This window comes from Girardinichthys multiradiatus, chromosome 9, assembly GCF_021462225.1.
Source record: "Girardinichthys multiradiatus isolate DD_20200921_A chromosome 9, DD_fGirMul_XY1, whole genome shotgun sequence".
Taxonomy (NCBI): domain Eukaryota; kingdom Metazoa; phylum Chordata; class Actinopteri; order Cyprinodontiformes; family Goodeidae; genus Girardinichthys; species Girardinichthys multiradiatus.
This window is the reverse complement of record NC_061802.1, coordinates 12,352,467-12,375,789: the sequence shown is the minus strand read 5'-3', so window position 1 is coordinate 12,375,789 and position 23,323 is coordinate 12,352,467. Positions and strand designations below refer to the sequence as shown.

The 23,323-nt window shown below is 37.1% G+C and overlaps 1 protein-coding gene and 1 long non-coding RNA gene across 2 annotated transcripts in view; one reads left to right on the top strand and one right to left on the bottom strand.

The window, feature by feature from the left end:
- The window catches only part of LOC124873679 (E3 ubiquitin-protein ligase rnf213-alpha-like), a 100,085-nt gene that overhangs the window by 50,935 nt on the left and 25,827 nt on the right, over positions 1–23,323 (top strand). The window contains exons 33-47 of the mRNA XM_047374520.1: positions 185–315; positions 1,140–1,235; positions 1,339–1,460; positions 1,601–1,714; positions 1,799–1,845; positions 2,286–2,421; positions 2,834–2,969; positions 3,147–3,329; positions 3,682–3,800; positions 3,928–4,088; positions 4,511–4,714; positions 5,021–5,208; positions 21,255–21,375; positions 21,600–21,700; positions 21,793–21,972. Coding sequence (XP_047230476.1) covers positions 185–315; positions 1,140–1,235; positions 1,339–1,460; positions 1,601–1,714; positions 1,799–1,845; positions 2,286–2,421; positions 2,834–2,969; positions 3,147–3,329; positions 3,682–3,800; positions 3,928–4,088; positions 4,511–4,714; positions 5,021–5,208; positions 21,255–21,375; positions 21,600–21,700; positions 21,793–21,972 — 2,039 coding nt within the window. The remainder of the gene's footprint in view (positions 1–184; positions 316–1,139; positions 1,236–1,338; positions 1,461–1,600; positions 1,715–1,798; positions 1,846–2,285; positions 2,422–2,833; positions 2,970–3,146; positions 3,330–3,681; positions 3,801–3,927; positions 4,089–4,510; positions 4,715–5,020; positions 5,209–21,254; positions 21,376–21,599; positions 21,701–21,792; positions 21,973–23,323) is intronic.
- Positions 6,683–8,974, bottom strand: LOC124873702. The gene is made up of 3 exons (XR_007039604.1): positions 8,243–8,974; positions 7,473–7,565; positions 6,683–7,272 (listed from the first exon to the last, which is right to left on the bottom strand). It is a non-coding gene; the product is annotated as an uncharacterized LOC124873702 (long non-coding RNA).

The following is a 23,323-nucleotide window of genomic DNA, read 5'->3' as shown; positions in this document are numbered from 1 at the left end:
GTGAACTCTGAAGAGTAAAATTTAAGGTTTAAATGTTCCTCTTACAAAACAGTGGTAATATGAACTTTAAATTCAGTATTTTTGATTTCAAGTCAAATTATTCTTTTAAATTTTCACACACATTATTCATTCACAATAAAGTAAATTACATTACTGGTGTATTTGTTTCTGCTATTTATTTTAGGTAACAACATTTTCCAGGCTCCTAACTGCAGCCGATTCTGAACAACTGCAAAATGAGATAAAATGTGATGCTGTCAAGCTGCTATTTCTGCTGCAATTTGACACCGAGTACTCTTTCCTCAAAACAATCAGGTATGTATCTATAATATAAAGACCTATTTATGTTCTAATAACCCTTTTCCACCAACGCAGTCCCACTGTTGATGACTCATGCTTTGTTCCCAAAACTGGTGGAAACACACATCAGTGCTCAACAAAACAGCCAAGGCACATGAACCAAACAGGTTCAAGACCCTAAGTTCCTTCAGTGGAAAATCACTATAAGAGGCTAATTTTAGTTCAACTGAACAAATATTTCTCTCTTTCTTTTTATACTTGTTGTACTTAGAGGTGGGCATTTATTGTATCGTTTACCATGAAAAATGTCTTATCATGATGAGAATTTTGAATTACCGTGACAACGGTAAATCCCAATTAATGATGTTTGAAAACTCCAAAAACTGACTGTATCGTTGAAATTGTTATTTTCACTATTTTCTCCACTGTTTTTGGAGACAATATCAATAAATTCGAAATATAGGATTAAATTCAGTTACTGTGTGCAGTTTAGTGATGAAAATCACACTTCCTTATGTAACTGGTGTCCTGAAGAAGCCTATTTCAAAATGGGTGCAGTATATTATTCAAGAGCAGTATTTATGTTTGTGGTGCTATGATTGCTGTGACATGCAGTCAGCCACAAAGTTACCCAAAAAGACTGAAAATAAATAGTTTTATAAATAGTTTTTAGCATTACTTTTAAGGTTATGGGAATAGTACCACAAAATATTATGATAAAATTTTAAGTTCATATCGCCCGGCCCTAGTTGTATTTTTATGGGACAGTTGTAAAGCTTTTGATCTTTACAACTGTAATGTGTTTTATAAAATACATTATGACAATGTCTTCGCATTAGGGAATTTCTTGGCTCAACACACGTGAACAAGGTGCTCCTTATCCAAACCGAGTTTGATGATGACTTCCAAAGAAAGAATATTCTCTCCTCAGCCAAGTGAGTGAAGAGATCTCACAGTTACTTTTTTGTATGACATTATGGAAAATAATATATTTTTTGCTTTCTTGTTATTTTTGTAATAAACATTTGCAATTCTCAGGTACTCCTGCATCAATGAAATAAACAAGTGTCTCACTACAGATGACACAAAAACATTTGTGTACTTTGTCACAAAACTTCCACGTATGGAAGGGGGGACCTCTTACAAAGGATTTCAAGGCGGTTAGTTGTGCTCTCACACACACGCCACTACTGATAATTTTTAAAGCACATTTAGGACAAAACATTTGCATGAAAGGCTATTTGTAAAGGATTAAAAATATTTATGCTAAAAAATACCAATTGTAAGACATTTTTTTCAGGTCCTTGGAGGTCTGTTCACATTGATGATCTCAGAAGATCAAGGGAGTTTGTTTCTGATGTTCATTCCTTGAAAGATCTGAGCATTGGTGATTTATTTGAAGAGCCACCTGAGGGTAATTTCTGTTACTAGTATTTGAGAAAGTACTATACAGTTTATTGTAGCTAAATAAATACACCTCTTATTCTCTTTCATCCAGCCATGCAGACTGAAGATCAGTTTGGAATGCCTCAAAATGACAACTTTGTAAGTAACATTATCCCCTCAGGCACAAATCTGGAAGAATATGGTAAAGATTAGGGTCAATGTCTATAGCAAATAAACAGTGTCTGAGATGGGTTAAAGTTATATAACATTAGTACGAGACACACACAAAGAAGCAAACATTGAATAAATGTTCTGCTGGATGTTAACCAGTTGCTTTAGTTGTGATAGTAATACAAGTGTTTTGTACTAATTTTTGACACAAAGTTACAAACTCATGAAGACTTAAAATACTTTAATTCTTATAGCTAAATTTAAAGTAAGTTACATGTAAATAATTTAGGTTGCCTAACATTCATTTATTCATTCATTCATTTGTATTTCCACTGATTTTAATATTACCGAAACATTCTAGGATTTTAGTACCTAAAGTTCATCCAATAAAACACTTGTTTTCACTTATTTTAAACTTTTTTATTCAGGTTTTGGGAGGAGTTTTTGATACCACAGATCTAGTGAGGAGCTGTGTTCAGACTGCCGTGGGCATGCTTCGAGATGTTGACAGTGGGGAACTCAGCACAAGGAGAGTTGAGAACCTGCTAACACTTCTGGAGGACAGTAAGGAACATTTTTAGACATAGTCATTTTTTTCTGTATTATTTTTTTGTCAACCCATTATTAAAAATAATAAGTTGTGGTTTATAGTAAGTACAAATCTTTACTCATGTTGGTCATTTACAATTCAGCCTTGTACATATCAAAGGTATTGAAACCATGGAAAGTATCAGTAAATGTTATGTGGTATTATTTATAATATTACTATATTACACCCTTATTTAACCAGGAAATCTCATCTACAAGGGCTACCAAGACAACAGCCACATACATCAGAACTGTCATAATGAATAGCAATATAAACAAAAGCCAACAAAGAAATTCTCTTAATGTGTCAAGAATGTGTAACTGTGTGTTTGAAATGCAGAAATTATATTGTCCTACGAAGGTGTGAGATAAACATTTTTTTTTTTAGGTGCATTTGTGAAGCTTGTGAGGAAGCATCTCTACGCCTTGTTAAAAGAGTATGAGGCTAACATCCTCAGTCCAAAAAACTGGGTCCTTAATCAGGCTTCTAATGTCAGTGCTCTTCAAGAGGGAGGAACATTTCTGTAAGCCTCTCATTTATGCTATTGCTTTCTTCTATTATGGTGATGGTGGCTACTTTAAATGAGACAATAGGCCACTAGTCAGTAATACATTTAGTTTATTATGGCATTTTACATTTGGAAAATACTTTGGGTCTATGAGATTAAGTGGGTTTCTGTTGAAATAATTATTTCTTACAGACACACACTATGGAGAAAAGTCCAAACAGTTGTGACCCCACTTCTAGCCAACTTGGTTTCAGTCATTGATAGAGATTGCAATTTAGACCTCCTGGTGGATGAAGGACAGGACATCAGGGAGCTGTGGTTTGAGATTTTTGGCAGCAAAGAAATGCTCAATGTGCCCTATGTAACAGAGATCAAGTAAGTATCATGATTTTGTTCAGATAATATCCTTCCATCTCAGATCTTGGCATAATATGCTTTTAGGAGTTCAGTAAATCTTTTCAGGCACCTATTAACCTTCAGTCTCTATACTTTTTTGTTTTTGCTCAACCAAAACTGTAGTAGAATAAAGTTCTCTTGCCAGCTTTTTTAGCCTCTCTCACAAAGTGTTTCCATAACAAACCCTCAAAGACAAGCTACCTTTAACCTGCCTCTTTCATAAATCACAAGTAAATATGGTAAAATAATAATAAAAATTATGAATGAACACATCAAGCTGATGCTTTTTGTACTTTAATCTTACAATTTTTTTTGTTTCTTTGACTTTCAGCATGCTAATAGTACAAAGCCATGTCATAGGTGGGGACACCATGCACTGCAAGATGCCCTTCAGTTGGTGCATCAAAGACTTCCTGGATGAGCTTATGATGCAATCATTTAGACACAGAAGTAAATAAACCTTATGAAAATGTCCTCAAAATTACCGTTCTTTAAAAGTCATAATGTTGAAGTACTGAAACATTGCTTTTCATACCAACCTCTAAAAATGTGTCTTTTTCGACCTTCATTTCAGCAGGTCATTCATTTCAGCATTTCCACGAGTTGTTCTTAAACACATCATTTGGCAGGTACATGGCTGAAAATGTGAATGAGAGAGTGAAGAAAGAGCTTTTTAAAAGGTACCTGCAGGACTTTGTTTCCATGACTATAAAAGTGGCATCAGATGATGAATCAGAGGTAAGGGGTAAATAAAGGTCCCAAATAATTAAGTTCATATGTGGTATTTATTATGTTCAGGGAAATTCTTTCCAACATTCAGATCTTTCAGAGATGTTAGTGGATAACATTTCAAATCCCATGTTGTCCCGATGAGGCTCTCTGTGTGTGCTTTATTGCTCAATGGGTAGAAAATAACTTGTAAATTATAGTGTGAATGAGTTATTTCTCAAAAAAAAGTAGAGACTCAGATACTAATGAAAAGGATAAATGAACGCAACCATTCTATGTTTAAATTATTATGTAAATCACTATGCCACCATTGGCAGAACATCTAAGCATATCCACTAAAATGTAATGATTTGTTACATGTTTGTGTCTATTATATTCACAATGCAGTTATACCAAGCTATAATTAATCCATTTATGAATTTGCTCCTTAGCTCTTGTGCCAAGCTCTGTCCAGCTGCATTAATGAAGTGTGGGGACAAAAACAAGATGAACAAAAGCCTACGCTCCTCCACATCCACCTTGCCTTCTATTCCTACCGAAGGCGCCTTCAGAACCTCTCACGGGTTATTTCTCTTCAACCTGAAATTGTTTCACGTTTGAGAACAAACCAGCACAGCAGAAACTGTCCTGAAATGGTAACATTTTATTTAATGAGTTAAGAAGATTCTAACCCCATTCTACTAATGTATTAGCTGTTAATGTAAGCACTGAGTATAAAAAACAACTAAGGTTATTATATTTTTTCTGCTGTTGGTTTTGCCACATGCAGAAGCTTAGTGAGTTAAATAAATGTAAAATAAATTAAAAACACATAAAGAATATAATAATTCAATAAACCAAACACAATTTTGATTGCTTTTTGAATGTCCTAATAAAGTTTTTTTTTTTTTTTTTAGTCTTTGGGAAAATACTGATTCATTAAATATGTTTTTGCTCTTTAGGTTCTGGATGTCCGTGCAGCACAGGCATGTGTTGAGTACCTGGAACCTCAAAATTTAGATTCTGATTCCCTCTGCCGAAACTGGATGAGGCAGGTGAAGAGGCTTCAAGTGTCTATGGAGTTGATTTTCTCAGAACAGAGTCTCAGTCAATATGGGGATCGATGCAAGGAAGAACTCAGTCCTGTCAGGTATGAATCTCTTCTATAGCACATGTAATAACAGTTCTAAGTTATCCATCAGTCAGTGAATGAGTAAAATAATTGGAACCGGAATTGGAATCTCAGTCCCCCCATCCAAGTGGATGTCTGGATTAAATGACCAAAGTCCAACTAGACTAAACTATATCACAGATTTAATGTATCAATAGACCTTGCTTTAATAGTAGAAACAATAGGAAATGTATGGAGGTCAATCTGGGGCAAAATGATTTATGCATTGTAACTGGGAATTTGAAACCACAGAGAAAAATGCGATAGGAGTTTTGTAATTGTAGAGTTTTACAAAACAACAGTTACACCTCTCCAGATTCTTAAGTACATAAATTGTATTCTGTGAGTCACACATAAAAAACCTCTTATATTCACAGTTTTAATCCAAAACAATAGGAGCAAAACTATTTGTACATTGTAACCATAATGCAAAACAAATACAAAACAACAGTTATGCCTTGTAACCATTTGGCTTTTGTGACTGAAGACCTTTTTTCAAAGATATTCCTTTTGCCCTTTAAACTATAAATTACATACTACAACTCTGTAATTAAATTTGAGATATTTTATGTAGAAAAGCTTAAAAATAGTACAACCACGGTACTCAGCCCAATCCTACTCCTTTCATGGATGAAGAAGGTAGAACACTCCCAACAAAGGACACTCATCATTATATACTCTAGGCTCCGCATTGTTACATGAGACCGAGCATAAACCTCAGAGTATCAGCAAATTTGTCAGCCTGGAGTGGCTTTAACTGGATTGAGCAGCGTGGTCAATGGGTGTAATGAAACCTAATCTATAAGAAACTTTAAGAAAAAAACTATTCATCACATCTAAATCCTCTTACATTCAAGGTTTTGCTTCAGTTGATCCAAAACAAATGGTGCAAAACAAATTCACACACCTGTATTAACATCATCTCACAAACAATTTTTTAGCATATTTTATTCCTTATTACAAGCAGAAATCAATGAATACAACTGCATGAATCTGCTGCTGTGAGTCACAAATGCTGCTTTACAAGTTTTTATTTTTGCCCCACACATGCCGCAGACAGTAGAGCAAAATGATTTGAAGGTAACTTGTATGGCCGTCTGGCAGAGGGCGCTGCCTGCTCCAGACTCACTAAAACTCACAGATTACTGATTACTACTACTGTTTAGATTTTATGTCCTCTAAAATATCGTGGGTAAAAAGGATTTTCATATTTTTTTTAATTAAAAACCATGTCAGAATGTGATGAAGGTACTCACTGAATAGACTAGGACTATCTCAGAATTCATTTTATTTTAATCTGGTGTTTAATTATTTTGTTAAAATGTTCATGAAGTATTTTGCAGCACTCTTAAATCAGCTGACAAAGTATTATAATCAAATATGCACATAATATTTAATATAGTTAAAGAAGAAGAGATACAAATACTGGTGTCATTTGATGTTCTAATAACTGGATGAAAGCATAACAATAACACTTTATTTCAGTACTTTAATAAAGTCTTGCAAGCACATTCTTTACATCAGAGATGACAATAGTGTAACTGCTGGGCAGAATCCCTCACTGACTCCCAACATCTCACAACAAAGACTCATGAAGGGGAATTGGCTGTTGCCCTGCTGCCATAAACATTTCCTGAGATCCTGAGAGGCTTCATTCTTTTTTACCAGTTTGCAGCCCATGAAAGCGACACGTTGTTAAAATGCTCTATAACTCCCTCCCTCTTCCTATTTTATAATAGAGATTTCCACCATACCATTTATTTCTATATCACATCACATATCCAGTTTCATGAAGCAGGAAACACAAAATCAATACACTTGCCCATTTTGGTCAAGAGGTGATACCTCTAACTGCAGACAAAGTTTAGATTGCAACTCACAGTCCTGCCCACCCTCCATACTGAGGCGATGAGGTCTGAACTTGTGTCAGAGGTTGTTTGCTGCTATGCAGACATCTTTAATGTAAAAGGTTCTCCTGGTGTTGTCGTTATCCTCGCAGATCCTTCACTCCTAGGTGCCTGTCCTGATAAAACAGTAGTGGGCCTGTATGAAGGAAAGGAAAATGACAAAAAAAAACAGGGTCAGTTGATCATAACTGTCTTATCCTGGTGTGATGCAAAGACACAGTTGAGAAAGAAAGTATTAAACTGTAATGATTGTTTGAAGAGATGAAGAATTTCTCAAAGATGTGTAGGGAGAGACAACAAAACAAGTGAACAAAAAAGGAGACTAATTATTATTACCATCATTACATTTGGTGACTGAAGGCGGAGGCTTGCACCATCCCAGTTGTGCAGTGCAAGGGTGGCAGTATCATGACGTGTGAGTGACTCCTCCTAGTTGATGGAAAAATCTGAATAGAAAACTTTTGCCAAAATTGCTTATGAAATATAATAATTTCCTTAAATTAAATTGTTGTATTTGCTGTTAAACATGTATAAAAAATTTAAAGGATGGACAAAAGGACAATTAGTATGACAGGTCATATAGCAAACCTGCGCTAACCTTAGTGTGGAAATACATTGGTTTTCGTCCAGAGGTCAGTGAAACCCACCAGGATATGGTTGGTTTTATAACCTCTGGATATCTCTTTGATCAGTTTGAGAAGAATTGGCCATCACTAAAATACTTTTATATTTGTTTATGCTGAAAAAGGCCACTAAAAGAGGACACGTAATTCTAGAAAAAGCCATGCTGATTGATAAAATGAAGAAAGACTCTGGGAGCCGTTTGGTGGAGCAGCACAAACTTCTGTTTTCATCAGGCAGTAGTCCGTATTAACCCTAGCACACATAACTATGGTTAAGAGCAGTATTGTTGAACTGATTCTGAAACAGTCAGTCAGTCATTTTCTACTGCTTATTCCATAGTGGGTCACGGGGATTCTGAAACAGACTTTTGAAAAACACGTAGGATAAGAGTTTGGCTACATATAGCAAACCATGTGATCTTTACTGTTATTCATAATGACATGCTCTTAATTTCCTTAAATGCAATAGGGTAATATACTCACCTCTAAAAATCCAACAATGCAATGAAAAAGACAGGATGAGAAGTTGAGGCAGAAGTAATTACAAAGTCCCACCATTTCCTCTACCTGCTGTATTTTGAGTTTAATCTCAGCCAGCAAACCTAAACACAAGGAAGAACAATTATTCTTTCTGTCCACAAACCAAACATTTGCATTGTACCACCTTGACTCAAAGACAAACTGATTGCAGACTCAAACATTTATACAGCCCAAAATGTTGATAGCAAATGTTAGAATTTACTGCATGCAAGGACATAATTGTTAAAATGTAAAATATAATTGCATGTGGTAAATAAAAAAAAACAGACAGGTCATCAAACGAGTAATTTGCCAACTGGTTTACCTCAGTGATTATGCAACTTTACGCACATACCAGTAAATTGTTTTGGTTATAGATCTACAACCTTGGCTAATGAGAAAACTTAATAGTTCTAGTTCAAAAGAATGTGGTCTACTTGTTTCTGTCATACAGTATCTGTATCAGAGGTTCAACTGTATGTTGCTGGCTATGCTTGATAATGACTTTCAATTTAACATATTTTTATTTCAGTGGGTTCATCACTGGTGCCTGTCATAGAAGTCAGCATACACAGCAACACAGGAAATAAGCTAATAATTCATGGTTCATTTACCATAAGCCCTACCATTAAAAATAACAAATGTCCTACATGTTAAACTAAATTTAATTCAGTTTTATCTATATAGTATCAATTCACAACACACATCCTCTCAAGGCACTTTACAAAGTCATTTCAATCGAATCATACAGATTTCAAGTCAGGTACATACATTGCAATTAATACTAACTAACAAACAGTGCAGTCAGATTCAGTTATTGATTCCAATTGGTTAAAAAGTTTTTCTATCTGAGGAAACCCAGCAGATTGCATCCAGTCAGAGATTTGCAGCATTCCCTCCTCCTGGATGAGCATGTAGAGACAATGGACAGTCACTGGCGTTGACTTTGCAGCAATCCCTCATACTGAGCATGCATGTAGCGACAGTGGAGAGGAAAAACTCCCTTTTAACAGGAAGAAACCTCTAGCAGAACCAGAACCAGTGTGAGCGGCCATCTGCCACGACCGACTGGGGGTTTGAGAGAACAGAGCAGAGACACAAAATGAACACGGAAGCACTGATCCAGGAGTACTTTCTATGGGAAAGAAAAGACAAACATTAATGGTTGTAGCTCCTCATCTAAGACATCTAAGCAGATGGACACTGAGCCAGTTTTCAAGTCTAGAGTATGAAGGAGTGCACATACAGTTAATCACAGTATAGGCTCAGCCAGTAGCTATGTCTAGGAGAGAGAGGGTTAAACACTGAAAGACATGACCACGTGTATTATCTGTATGAGGTGAGAATTACGTTTTTGGTAGCAGCAGCTTGACCGATGCCCCCCTCCAGGAAGGTGTCACAGGTAAACACAGAGCCAGGCCAGATTTAGTCTTTAGAAAGAGAAAACATCAGAGAGGACATAAAATCTGTTAGGTATTATTTAGTCAACTCAGAGGTAAGAACGATACAGTCAGAGTTACTTGTGACAAGGGTAGCCCACTTTGCAGTGAAACTACAAAGTTTTTGACACCCTATCTCTTTATTTATATGCACAGTTCAACAGACAGTTCAGACAGGGTGTGTGTGTGAGACGGAAAGGAGGCTGGTTCACACAGAGATAACAATGATCTCACACACACAGGGAGGAAGGCATAGTGCAGGTGCCTTGCAACCCAAGGTTTTTACATGAGTGATAACAAGTTTTTGCACCCATCCAACAGTCCCTCCTTTTATCACAAGTAAAAACATTTAATATAAAAACGAGTAAGAAAAATACTTTGTATGAGCGAAAACCCACGGACGGTAAACAGATTATATTTTGTGGGAAATACTCATACGGCCCCGCCGCCCTCGGCGACCATTAAAAGTTAAATGTTGATTAATACTTGAAATCATAAAAATAAAATAATGATACTTGAAATCATAAAAATAAAAGAATGATACTTGAAATCATAAAAATAAAATAATAATACTTGAAATCATAAAAATAAAAGAATAATACTTGAAATCATAAAAATAAAAGAATAATACTTGAAATCATAAAAATAAAAGAATAATACTTGAAATCATAAAAATAAAAGAATAATACTTGAAATCATAAAAATAAAAGAATAATACTTGAAATCATAAAAATAAAAGAATAATACTTGAAATCATAAAAATAAAAGAATAATACTTAATGAAAACAGTGAAACATAATAAAGGAATTAAAAAATCTGCCCTGTTTATGTCATCATTGTACTTTTTCTCATTTCACTTAAGCAACAACTTCTTCCGATTTTCTGCTGTAAGGTCATTTTATGAAATACAATGTATGAGTACACTCAGGCTTTTGATGTGATTTATTTACAACATGTCATCATAATCGTCCCCTTCATTTTCGTGCATTTCTACCTGGTTCAGTGTTGCATATGCCACCATGAACAATACCAGAAATTCTGTAGGAATGGATGTGCGTCATGTTCTTCCGTCAGTGTTCTGAGATGGGTCCCGTCTGATGTCCATCTCTTCTGGTTCGGTATCACCTCCTGTGGATCCTGCTTTAGATAGAGAAAGAGTCCTGCTACCAGAATTAAGCTCAGGCTTATCAGTCCTGTCCACATGTTACAGAGAGCCATTTTATAATTGGGCGCAGATCAGCTGTTTTCTTCACCGGTTTGAGACGCTGGGCCATCTTTGAACCCGGACTTCCTCTGCTACCCCGTCGGTTGGTTTGGCTCCTGTATCGGCAAAACTGGCTTACAGTGGCTTTTATGGATCCAGGAAGGCCTCTCTGCTATTTTCAGAACTGTGGGCGTTGTCAGGAGTATTTGAAACGGCCCTTTCCACCAAGGAGTGCTCCAATCCTTCCTGTGGAGTGTCTTAATCAGGACCAGGTCTCCAGGCCTCATTCTGTGGGATAGGAGCAGAGATTATCGGCAGACCACTGGACATTTGTTCTTCTTTTGTCTGCAACATTTTATTCATCCACTCAGCTAATGAAGGTTCCTGTTGTGCTTTCTCTATTTCATTCATGTCAGAGGGCAGAGAAAACGGTCTGCCATGTACTATTTCTTTGAGAATACAAATTCACATCAGCAACTTGGTGTCACGTGATCTCAGACTCAGAACACAGTGGGTGGAGCCATACAATGATGTACAGTAGGTGGCAAATGGAGTAAGACCAGTTTGATTTGGAGTTATTCTCATCCATAATTTAACCAGGGATAGGCATTCGGGCCATGGCCTCCCTGTTTCTTCCATTGTTTTCCTTAATCTTTAACTGAAACCCTAATGCATTAGAACTTAGTTCTATTAATTTATTTACAAAATGAGTTCCGTTATCTGACCTTATAATCTGTGGGATACCATATGTGGGGAAGAAATGTGTCACTAGGTTCATCTATTACAACTAGGCAATATTTCTTCCCCCGTGTTTGCAACAACTTATGCATGATCTGCAAAAATGATTTGCATAGTCAGAAAAATTTATAGTGTAGCATTAATGCTTTACCAGATGTGACATATTCCCCCCTTGACACGTGGGTCTTCCCAATGTGTCACTGTAGCCGCTGTGTTGTATAACTTTTTTGGGAGGATTGGTTTATCTTCTATCTGATAGATGTCATCTTTTTTCTGTGCTCCTCTCTTTAGCCAGGCCTTTATTTCTGTCTTGGTTGCTGACTGTTGGGCGTCTTTCAGCACGTCTGTGTCTATAAATAGCAGATCTGACATTTTCTCTTTAATAGGTTGAAATGAGTTAGTTCTGTCCCTGATGATGTTTTAAAACCTCTATTTTGCCAAATCTTAGCATGGTGATGTACTGATCCGAAAACGTATTGGCTGTCTGTGTATATAGTAAGTATTTGTCCCTCATGTAATTCACAGGCTCTTACTACAGCATATAATTCTGTTTGTGCTGAGCATGTAGAATCAGAATCAGAATCAGAAAAGCTTTATTGCCAAGTACGTTTTTGGACATACAAGGAATTTGTTTTGGCGTAGTCGGTGCAATACAGTACAAATTAAACAGTACAAACATATCTACAATATAATATAAATATAAGTGCACAGTTTTAAGTGAGTGAGAGTAAATGTATTGGGTAGAGATTTAGCTTCTATTATCCTATCGATGGTTGTTATTGCATAACCAACTCTATTCTTTCCATATTCATCTTTAGATGCTGAGCCATCTACAAACACAACACATGAATCTGGTATAAGGGTTTGAGAAATGTCTTGTCTGGGTTTGGTGTCTTCTTCAACTTTTGCTTTATAAGAATGTGGTTTTCCATCTTCTGCAGTAGGTATTAGAGTACTTGGATTTAAAGGGCACATCTTTTTAGAGTTATGTTTGGCTGTGATAATAATAGCGATGTCAGTGTGATATGCCTTGCATGTAGCGTCAGGTGCTTCTCTTAATATTCCTGACTTCAACATATCTTGTATTACTGGCTTAGTATCTTCTCCAGCTTCTGGCTTTAAGGGGTATTGGCGGACTAATGGCCTTTTTTCAGATAATAGTTTAACCTTGTATGGTGGGAACCCCTTTATAAGTCCTACATCAGTTGATGATTGGGACCACAGTTCAGGTGGGACAGCAGATAGGGCAGGGTGCATGTTGCTCTCTTTGCTCTCAGCTAAGCCCTGTATTTGTCCCTCTGCCTCATCTAAATGTATCCTTAGATGGACTTTGACTATCCACTCCAGAATGAGCTTCCAGATTCCTGTATTAGGATCTACCTTTGACAGTGTCAGTGCTGTTCCTGCAGAGGTTTAAAGCCTCTGTTTTTCCAAATTCTTATTATTCTTTTTTACCATATTTTATAAAGTAAGTCCTTATTACATTTAAAAATGAGATCAATATTTTTGGTAGTTGCTATTATTATAAATAATGGTTGGTTTAGTTCTTATTAAAAATAAAAAATAAAAACTCACTCACTGATGAACACAAAAAATGAAGGGCATATTATATCTTATAATCTTAGTTTATCTTACCCAGTTTTATAGATACAACATACAGTTTCAGTCAGCTTTGTATTTAATTCAAGTAACTAAAGTTTGTTTCAATTAACTCAAGTTTTCTCTATTTCAGTCCAGTCCAGTAATTCTGTTAAGGTTCATTTCATCTTATGTTAAATTTGAGTCTAATTCGATCATTTTGAACCTGACTGGAAAAAGTCTAAACATCTGTTAAAATCTTTTTGTTTTACCATAGAGAACTGACCTAATATTATTATGGTAATGTTGAGGACTCTAATTTTTACATAACATGAAACAGACATTTATTTCACAAAAACAGAAAGTCAAATACAGACATTTGGCCACATGAAAGTTTAAATACCCTGTTTGTAAAAGAATTGTGAAAAATTGAAGACGGATCTATGAACTTTCTTATGGTTATCAGTATTTTCAATACAGGTAGAACCTTTGCCATCTTTATATGATTTTTCGAAAAAGATTCTGGAAACCTTATTAAGATATAAGTTTGGCAAAGATCATCAGAACATCAGACCTTTCTTAGCGCTTTTAAGGTCCCTCAAAGATGCATTACAATGAAATCAGTCATTCCCATTCACACACATTCACACACTACTTACTTATTTTTCTGTCAGAGTAATTTTTATTTGCAAAAATTTGAACATAATTTGACTTCTATTATTCTTAAAATGCACATTGTTTCCTCATAACCCCTTTTGTTTCCACTAGGTCTGTTTTGAACACTTCAATTCTTTTTTTTTTTATTCACCAAGAATCAATAAGGTGGTCTTAGTGGGTCCACCTTAAAGGTGTTATCTGTTGGGTGTCATGTTATCATTGTCAGGTCAGTGAGGTTCATAAGTCAGTCTGAACCTTGGTCATTTGTTCTGTGCACATAATGTTTCATAGATCCAGCCTATGATTAGTCAGCAAAACTTCCACCTATAGGAGAAAAATTGATTGTTAATGAATGAGCTGCATTTCCTAGGAACACTGTCTTCCTCCTGGATGAGCATCACCTGTTGAAAAACTTTCATCATTGTTTGTTTCACATATTCAATCAGATCTTTATATTATACCAGTAGGTGAAGTTGTTAGTATCTCATGTAGACTGACATATACTGTTGCATTTGGAGAGGATCTCAGATTAAATAAACTTAGTTAGAGCGTCAATCCAGGTTCATTTTGTGTCTGCAGACTTTAGCCAATTTTTCTTTTCTTTCTTTTTTTTTTTATACATAAAGAGCAAGATTCAAAACATTTTCAAAAGGCAGATTGTGGCAGAATGTAAACAAAACTGCTTATTGATTGACAAAATAACATTCAAGCACACAATCACCATATTAAAAGGCTCTACTTCTAGAGAATCACTAAACTTCTGGGGTCCGGTTTTGGCCCGCGGACCTTGAGTTTGACACATGCAGGGTAGAGTTACAATTTTTTTTTTAGACCTTTCAGCAGAGACAGACGTCTGCTGTTTGCAGAAGTTTTATCTTTGTTTTCAGGCAGCTACATCTCTTTGTCAAGGTCGTTTCACAGAGCTGAAATTTAACTTCTCTCAAAGAGGAAAAATCAAGAATGCACACAATCTGAGCCAAATATGGAATTATTTCCCTGTAAAATGAATCTTTTGCATTTTATCATGATATTGTTAGTAGTATAACACCATAGAATGATTTTTAAAGCACCTGTTTCTCACTAATGCTTGCCTACAAAATCTTTTACTCTCAGATTACTTCTTTAACAACATTCTGTTCTCTCTTCTCTAGTCATTGTTCACTGGGTTGTCCAGTTGGACAGTTTCCATGTTGTCCACATTGTCACCTCCTCTTTTAACTTCTTTTACCACGTCCTCTAAAACCATCTCTTAGTCTTTATAATTTGGGGCTACCTTGGTATTCTAACCTGGGATGGGTGGCGGTCCGCCCCCCCCCCCTTTATTTGTTTTCAGTTAAGCTGAAAGTTTTTTTTCTGTGCTTTTCTTAAGGCCTCAGTATTATGGCTATGTCAGTTAAAAGCTGCTCTTATTGTTGTTTTTTTAATTCATCTTTTTGTTTTAATCTGTTTATCAACTGTGTGCACTCAGGGACTGAAAAGTCCCCTTTGAAATTATAATCTGGCAAGGTTTTTTATTGTCTCTTGAATCTTTTGAATGCATAATCTCCAGTTTAAGATCCCCGTGTAGTTTTAGGATTTCAGTGATAATTAAGTTACCTGAAAATCCGTATTTTTATGCCATCGTGTACATATTTCTGTTAAATCAGAGCTTTTTCTCTGTTCTTTCCCCATTGTTCTTTGTTATTTTTCTCTTTTTAGTTTTCATTATTGCTAATTTTAGATCCCCTTGTAATTTTAAGACATCCTTTGTATCTAATTTGCCCAAAAACCCATGTTTTTTATTTTTTATTCCATCTATGACAGATCATACCTGCTCCTTTTACATAGTTCTCCATAAACTTTACCTCCCCTTCTAAGTCAATTAGTTTACTTTGTTTCTTCTCCATTATGTTTTATGTTAGTTTAATTATAGTATGAATGTCCCAGATAAAAGGTCACTGGCATGAGACTTTAAGGAGAGGACATTAACACGCCCTTCTACTGCGACTAATTCGCAGCGGTGTTAATTTTCTGGAATGAAATCCGACCTGAATCTCCAAAGTCACCAGTACGTAGTTTTAATCTGGGCAAAATAAAACACAGGACTAGCAGAATCCTGCTATGATTCTATTAAAATGCTTAGTCCTCCATATACACACAACACAGTCACACAGTTAGTTTCAGGTACCTTGTAATTTTTCTAAGTTAACTTGGTGTTATTTTATGAGCTCAGTTTACTCCGTTCTTTTTACTTGTATAGCGCTTATGCTATTCCCTCGCAGGGGAATAACCCTTAGTCGTTTTATTTGGCCCCCTTCTTGGTGGGGCCCTACCTTAATTTGTCACTATTCCTTTCACGGTGGAATAAAACCATCCCAATGCAGCGTCCTTACCGGCGACGCACTACCAACGACTTTTAAGTACTTTTCTTCTTTTATTTATATAGCGCTTACTCTATTCCCTCACAGGAGAATAATCCTCAGTCGTTTTCTTTAATCCCCTTCACGGCGGGATTGTACCAAATTTGTCACTATTCCTTTCACGGTGGAATAAAACCATCCTAATGCAGCGTCCTTACCGGCGACGCACTACCAACGACTGTTAAGTACTTTTCCTATGAACTGTATTTTAAAACTGTCTCACCTCGGAGTTGACTTCTTGGTGACTCTTTGGACCCTGTGAGAGTCACCCCGCGCAGAGGAAGGCAATAACCCACTGGCCAGGTGTGAATTCACACACACCGGGACTTTCAGCCACTCCGGCTAAAGGAGGCTGTGCAGCGGTGCTTCGCTCGACGTCAGGCTTCCCCCACGGATCCCAGAGTCACTGTTAAAGCAAAGAGAAATAAGGTTATTGAATTAATCCGGCTTCGAAGGACCAATAAATGTTAGGTATTATTTAGTCAACTCAGAGGTAAGAACGATACAGTCAGAGTTACTTGTGACAAGGGTAGCCCACTTTGCAGTGAAACTACAAAGTTTTTGACACCCTATCTCTTTATTTATATGCACAGTTCAACAGACAGTTCAGACAGGGTGTGTGTGTGAGACGGAAAGGAGGCTGGTTCACACAGAGATAACAATGATCTCACACACACAGGGAGGAAGGCATAGTGCAGGTGCCTTGCAACCCAAGGTTTTTACATGAGTGATAACAAGTTTTTGCACCCATCCAACAAAATCAAAAGCTCAAATAACGCAAAATCAGAGAGTAGTATGAGAATCACCATCATAATCAGCTTTTTTTTTTTCTCAATATTTTTATTGTCAATTTTCAGAATAACAAACAATATACAAATAAAATACATAAACACCCAAAATAGGAAAAAGTAAACGAATAAAAATAAAAATCAGCAAAAAAACTAAATTCAAGACATAACATACCAACATTAATCACGTACAGAGAGGCTTAATTTAATAACAGAACTAAATGACCACTTAACTATATCACATATGTAGGAATAGATGACTTTCAGTGGGGTCAACTACAGTTTTAAATAGTCCAGGATAGGTCTCCATACCTCCTTGAATTTTTACAAGTTGTCAGATATCTCGTGTCCCAGTTTTTCAATATGTAGGATTCCTATCATCTCTCTCAGCCAGGTCTGAAACCCAGGTGGCAAGTCTGAATTCCACATTTTTAAAATGCATCTGTTTGCTATAACAATACTGATACTGCAATTGTAGCATTTCGGCCCATATTATCCAAAATATAGGAAAAGTCAAGCAAAGCAATTTCAGGGTCGGAATGCAAGTTAACTTTAAATACATTGTAAAACCATCTAAAGATTGAATCCCAAAATCTCTGAATCTTAGGGCACAACCAAAATTGGTGGCCAAGTGTGCCATCAGATTACTTACACCTTTCATATAATGGAGAGATTTGTGTAATTTGACCTTTGAGTAATGCAATCTATGTATAACCTTAAATTGAATCAGCTCCATGAAGTTATATTTAAAGAGTAGCTTTGGTTTTTTGTGAGTTTAACACCTAAATATTTAACACAATCTTTCAGAATGTTGAACGGAGTTGAGGTCAGGAACATGGGATCTAGTTCAGCTGCAAGCGACAGGAGGTCACTTTTTTGCCAATTTACAGTGTATCCAGAAATCACGGCAAACTTATTTATCCGATCAAGCAAGTGCGGAACAGATGGTTCAGGATCGGTCAAGAAAATTGCAATGTCATCCAAGTAAAGTGATATTTTATGACAAGTACTATCAGTAATATTGGGTTCAATAAATTTATTTTCTGTTATGCTTATTGCTAACGGCTCAATGGCTAGTGCGAAGAGCAGTGGAGAGAGGGGACACCTCTGTCGAGTGCCTCTTTCAAGCTAAAAAGGGCCTGACCTCTTTTGATTCTTGGCCCCAGAGACAGTTGGATTTAAGTAGGCCCTCCGTATCCAAGTGACAAAAGTGTTCCCCAGATCGAACGACTCCCCTACTTTAAACAGGTACCCCCACTCCACCTGGTCAAATGCCTTTTCAGCGTCCACACACAAAACAGCCTCCTTTGAACCAATAGAGAATTTGTAATACATTATATTAATCAATCGCCTTGTATTGAAGAAGGAATATCTATTTGGAATGAATCCTGTCAGGTCTCTATGAATAAGGAATTCAATATGCCTATTTAGTCTGTTGGCTAATATCTTAAAATCCATATTGAGCATAGAAATTGGGCGTTTAGAGGTAGGGTTAGTGTCATCCCTATCTGGCTTAAGTATGAGAGCAGTGTCTGCATTATATAATGTTGGTGGCAGTTTTTCTGTCTCAATGGATTGGGAGAACATCCTAAGCAGGAGCTGAGACAGCTGCCAAGAAAACCTTTAACTCTGATCCTAAACCGTTGGGTCCAGAGGCCTTTCCATTAGTAAAAGACTTAATGGAATCCATCACTTCATTTATAGTTATTCTCGCGTTTAAATCCTCCCGGGAGGCGTCATCTAATTTAGGAAGAAAGACATTCTCAAGTCAAGAATCAACATCACCTTTAGCCTTTGACCTGTATAACTCTTGATAAAATTCCATAAAACGTTTGTTTTTTAATTCTGGTTCAGTAAGCATAACTCTGGTATCAAATCTATTTGAATGTACGGCTCTGCTATATTGTTGTCCATTAAGCTGACAAGCCAGTAGCGTGTGTGGCTTGTCTCCTAGTTCAAAATAACGTGTCCGCAAACTGGACAACTGATCACCGACCTGTTTAGTTAGGATTGTATTATACTAATATTTAAGATGAATAATTTGTTTTAATGTTTGACTATTATTATTCTGTTTGTAATATGTCTCAAGTTCGGATAATTTATTATTGATATCAACTAGTCTCGAATTTCTTGATTTTTTCAATGATGCCTCATAAGAAATAATGTGACCCCTCATAACTGTACTCATCACCGGGCCATGTTATGATTTGGGGTTGTTTGGTTTTTTGTTGCGGGTTTTTCCTCATTTGTTTCTCACAGTTAAAGTTTTGAATCATGCTTCTGGACATGTTTTAGTTTTTGTCTTGTTCATGTTTTGTCAAGTTAGGTTTTTTTCGTATCTGGTTATGTATTAATTTCATAGTTTACTAGTTTGTATTCAAGGGTCTCTGTTTTGCTCCAGCCACGTTTTGTTTTCTCCTGTCAATTAACTTTATTCGGTTCACCAGCACCTAGCTAATCTGTTTCCTTGCTTCACCTGGTTCATGCTCCATAAATACACACCTGTCCTGTTACTCATCGCGGAAACATTTTCAGATCATGTCACCTTTGATCATGCCAAGCCTGTCTTGCCAGCCTGCCCATGTCTGTTTTTGCCATCACCTTCTGTAGTAAGTTTTGTTAATTAAATAATTTAACTTACTGTCATGCTGCCTCTGCTCATCTGCATTCCGGGGTCCTTCGCTAGACAAACTTTGACAGAATGTTTCCGCCAAACATGGACCTCGGGGACAGTAGGTAGGAGAGCGCCAGGGATCGCTGGGTTCAGCAGCAAATGGAGGAGGCGATGAAACATCTGCCGGCCGATCTGAAGGTTCTTCCCTCTCCACTGCTGCTGGAGCAGATGGAGACTGAGGCGGTTCAGCGTCCTTCTCCGCCTCCTTCCCTGGTTGTGCGCCTTCATATGGCAGTGAAGCCCTCTTCCTCCTGCCGCCGCAAGAAACGCCGGCATGGAGCACCTTCCTGTGTTTCAGCCAGCGAGGAGTCTCCCATGGCCGCTGCTGTGACGTCTGGAGCGGTGGTTTCCCAGCCAGCTGACGTGAGGGTTGCAGCAAGTATTCCCGCGTCTTCGTCTGGCACAGCACAGTCTCCCAGGCTCGCTGCAGCTCCACCCATGCCGTCTTCGCTCGCTCCAGCCCGGTGTTCTGAGGCAACACCTGAGCAGCGTTTAAGGTTCTATGCACGCCAGATAAGGAGCTTCAGAAGGACCTCTCTCCTGTATTCCTCTCCTGAGCTTAGGGAGAGAATAAGGCAGATAGAGGAGGATTATGAGACGGGAGTAAAGCAGCTTTACTGCCGTCCACCGTCACCCACACTAAGCCACAAGAGCGCTGATGCAGTCCAGCCCACATCATGTCTCCAGAGTGCTTCTGCTGCAGCTGCAGAGCAGTCTACGTCAGGTTTCCTGATCGCTGCTGCCGCAGCACAGCTCACGCCATGTCTCCCGACTGCTGCTGCTGTTGAACAGTCCACGCCAGGTCTCCAGAGCTCTGCTGCTGCTGAACAGCCCACGTCATGTCTCCAAATTCTTGTTTATGTATTAGGAATAACAATTATATTAAGATTTCCAAAACTCTAGTTAAAATATCTCAGGTTCATTAATCAGATTATCTGTTGAAAAAGCCACAGTAAGGAAAAATGTTTTCATTATGATTTAAAGTGGTAACAGTTTCTGAACATCTCAGGTTTTGAAGTAGTTTGTTCCAGACCTGAGGAGCATAGAAACTAAATGCTGCTTCCCCTTGTAGAGCTCCTGATCCTGAGAACACTGAGTAAGCATGTCTCAGGTGCCCTGAAGGATCTACATAGTTCATAGTTGACAGACAACTCAGAAATGTATCTGGGCCCAAGGTAACTTGCTTTATAAACAAATAGCAGAGTTTTAAAATCCACCCTTTTACAAACAGGGGGCCAATCCAGAGATTTAGAAATGTGCTGTATGTGTGTGATGTATTTTCTAGTGTTGGTCTGGACAAATAAACCCTTTCTTGATGAAAACACTTGAGGATCATAAACATTGTATTTTTTGACAATTTCTGGAACAGGTTCTGCAACATAGCATGTTGGTCCATTGATCAGGTTTTTTTCAAGAATGTTGACAAATAAGTTGATATTTAAGAATCCATCTGATGGACTTTATTTTATACTATACCAAATATTTGCTGTGTCTTTTAGTAATGGCTGGGAGCGAATCCACATCCTCTCACTGTTTGTGGAACACATGCTGCTGGGTTTTAAAAGTGAAGACCTTCCGCTCAAGGAACTGCTCCAAACGCACATGAAAACCTTGAGCAGTGTGAGTAGATGTTTTGTGACTAACAAGTAACATTAGCAGTTTGACTTTATTTTATTTCCTTCTTTTATTCTCATGTCTACAATTTGAATAATTTGTTTTTTATTCTAAAATGTTTTTGGTTAATTACATGAGTATTGTTTTTTTCTTAATAGGGAATAAAAAAGTCAAAGCGCTTTTAATTGCAGACATTGTTGTTATTTTGATGATTTTTTACATCATTAAAGGTTCTGGAGGGAAAGTCGGATGTAAAATCTACTAAGCCTTTCGAAGCTGTAATTGAAATCCTGAAGTCCTGTAAGAAAGCAGCAGTTGATTGGCTTTTTAGGTAATTACTTCTTTTACATTTAAAATATTTTCCGAAAATAACAATAACTACATTGAGTTTTATTTAGATGACTTCAACCTAATTTCCACAAGGTTTGGTGTTCACTGTGGGGTATGCATGAGAGAGCCTGGGGAGCCTGTGGATTTGCCATGTCATCACATGTTTTGCCTGACATGCATAAAAGCAAGTCTGGACACTGGACAGACATCTTGTCCCACCTGCAGGCAAAAGTTACCAAATGACTTTCAGCTTCGTGTCTCTGAAGACTTACGGTGAGTGTTAAACACCTAATACATTTAAAAGAATTACATAGTTGAAATATACTTTTCGTTTTGTTAAATATCAAAGTTCCTTAGTAAAATGATCTCTTACATTGCCCTTCAGTCATTGCATTATTACAACAATAAACATTTTATATAATGTTCAGAGTTATTTGATTGATTTTTAACATGTTGCTGATGTACTGTTTAATGCACATAAAGTGACCCTTCCAGCCCTTAATTGCTTGCCAAGTTATTTTTTAGCAACTATCAAGCACTTTAATTTACTTGGATGTTCAGAACTCTATTTTTCTGAGTGTTTATCAATTAAAATCATCTTTATCACTGATCAACAATTATTTTATCTGAACCATGAATTTCAAGGAGTTTCAAACTACATGTAATAAAGGACCAAGAGATTTCTGGTAACACATCTACACAACAATGTTTCAATTACAATCTCTGTTATTACTGCAACAGCAGACGTCAAGATGGTGTAATTCCCCCGCCACCCCACTAGTAGGCGGTATGTTCTTTGAAACTCAACAACATGCGCAAACACGTCCTACTTATCCACCTTATTCTACTAGTAGTCTACTAGTGTCTGCTATTATCTACTAGATTAATCAGGAAACAAAGTCATGTAAACTGGCCTTAGAATGGAAAGTTATATAAAAAACAAAATGTTGTAACATGACAAACCACCAGAAAATCCATGAGCATTTCAGAGTCCGCTGGAGGTTCTTCACTTTAGACTCAGAACAAGGTTGTTAATGCAGAAAATGGTACAGAAGCCCAAACAGATGTCTAGGACTTGGAAAACAAACAAGGCCCAGCAGAGATTTACTCACTCACGCACCTTTGGCATTATGGAAGTTCCTTTATATCATCAAGCCATTGAGATAAAGGGAGTCTGAAGCTAGCCAGTATGAGAGAGTTCGTACTCTGAGACGCCAGAGAGCTCCACACATTAGATTTTGGGAAAACATTTTCATTTTTAGCTAAAACAAACTGTCTGCACAGAGTTGCTTTGTAGGTTTAAGGGTATTTTAACAAATCTAATCATTTTACTGAATAAGTTTCACAATTAATGTTTTGACATAATAAATGATGGTGTTGCTGAACTTTGCGATATCGAGTATGACTAAATCAGAGTTTTTCTGAATTTTTTCTTTCTCTTCCGCTCACTACAATTTCCCCCTTCATTTCTTTGAGCTTAAGCATCTTAGCCACTAAAAATATACTGTAAATTCCGGACAACAGAGCGCACCTGATTAAAAGCCACATGCTCTAATTTTAGAAAGAAAACCAATTTTGTACTTGTAGAGGCCGCACCGGATGTTAAGCCGTGGGTGTCCCACGT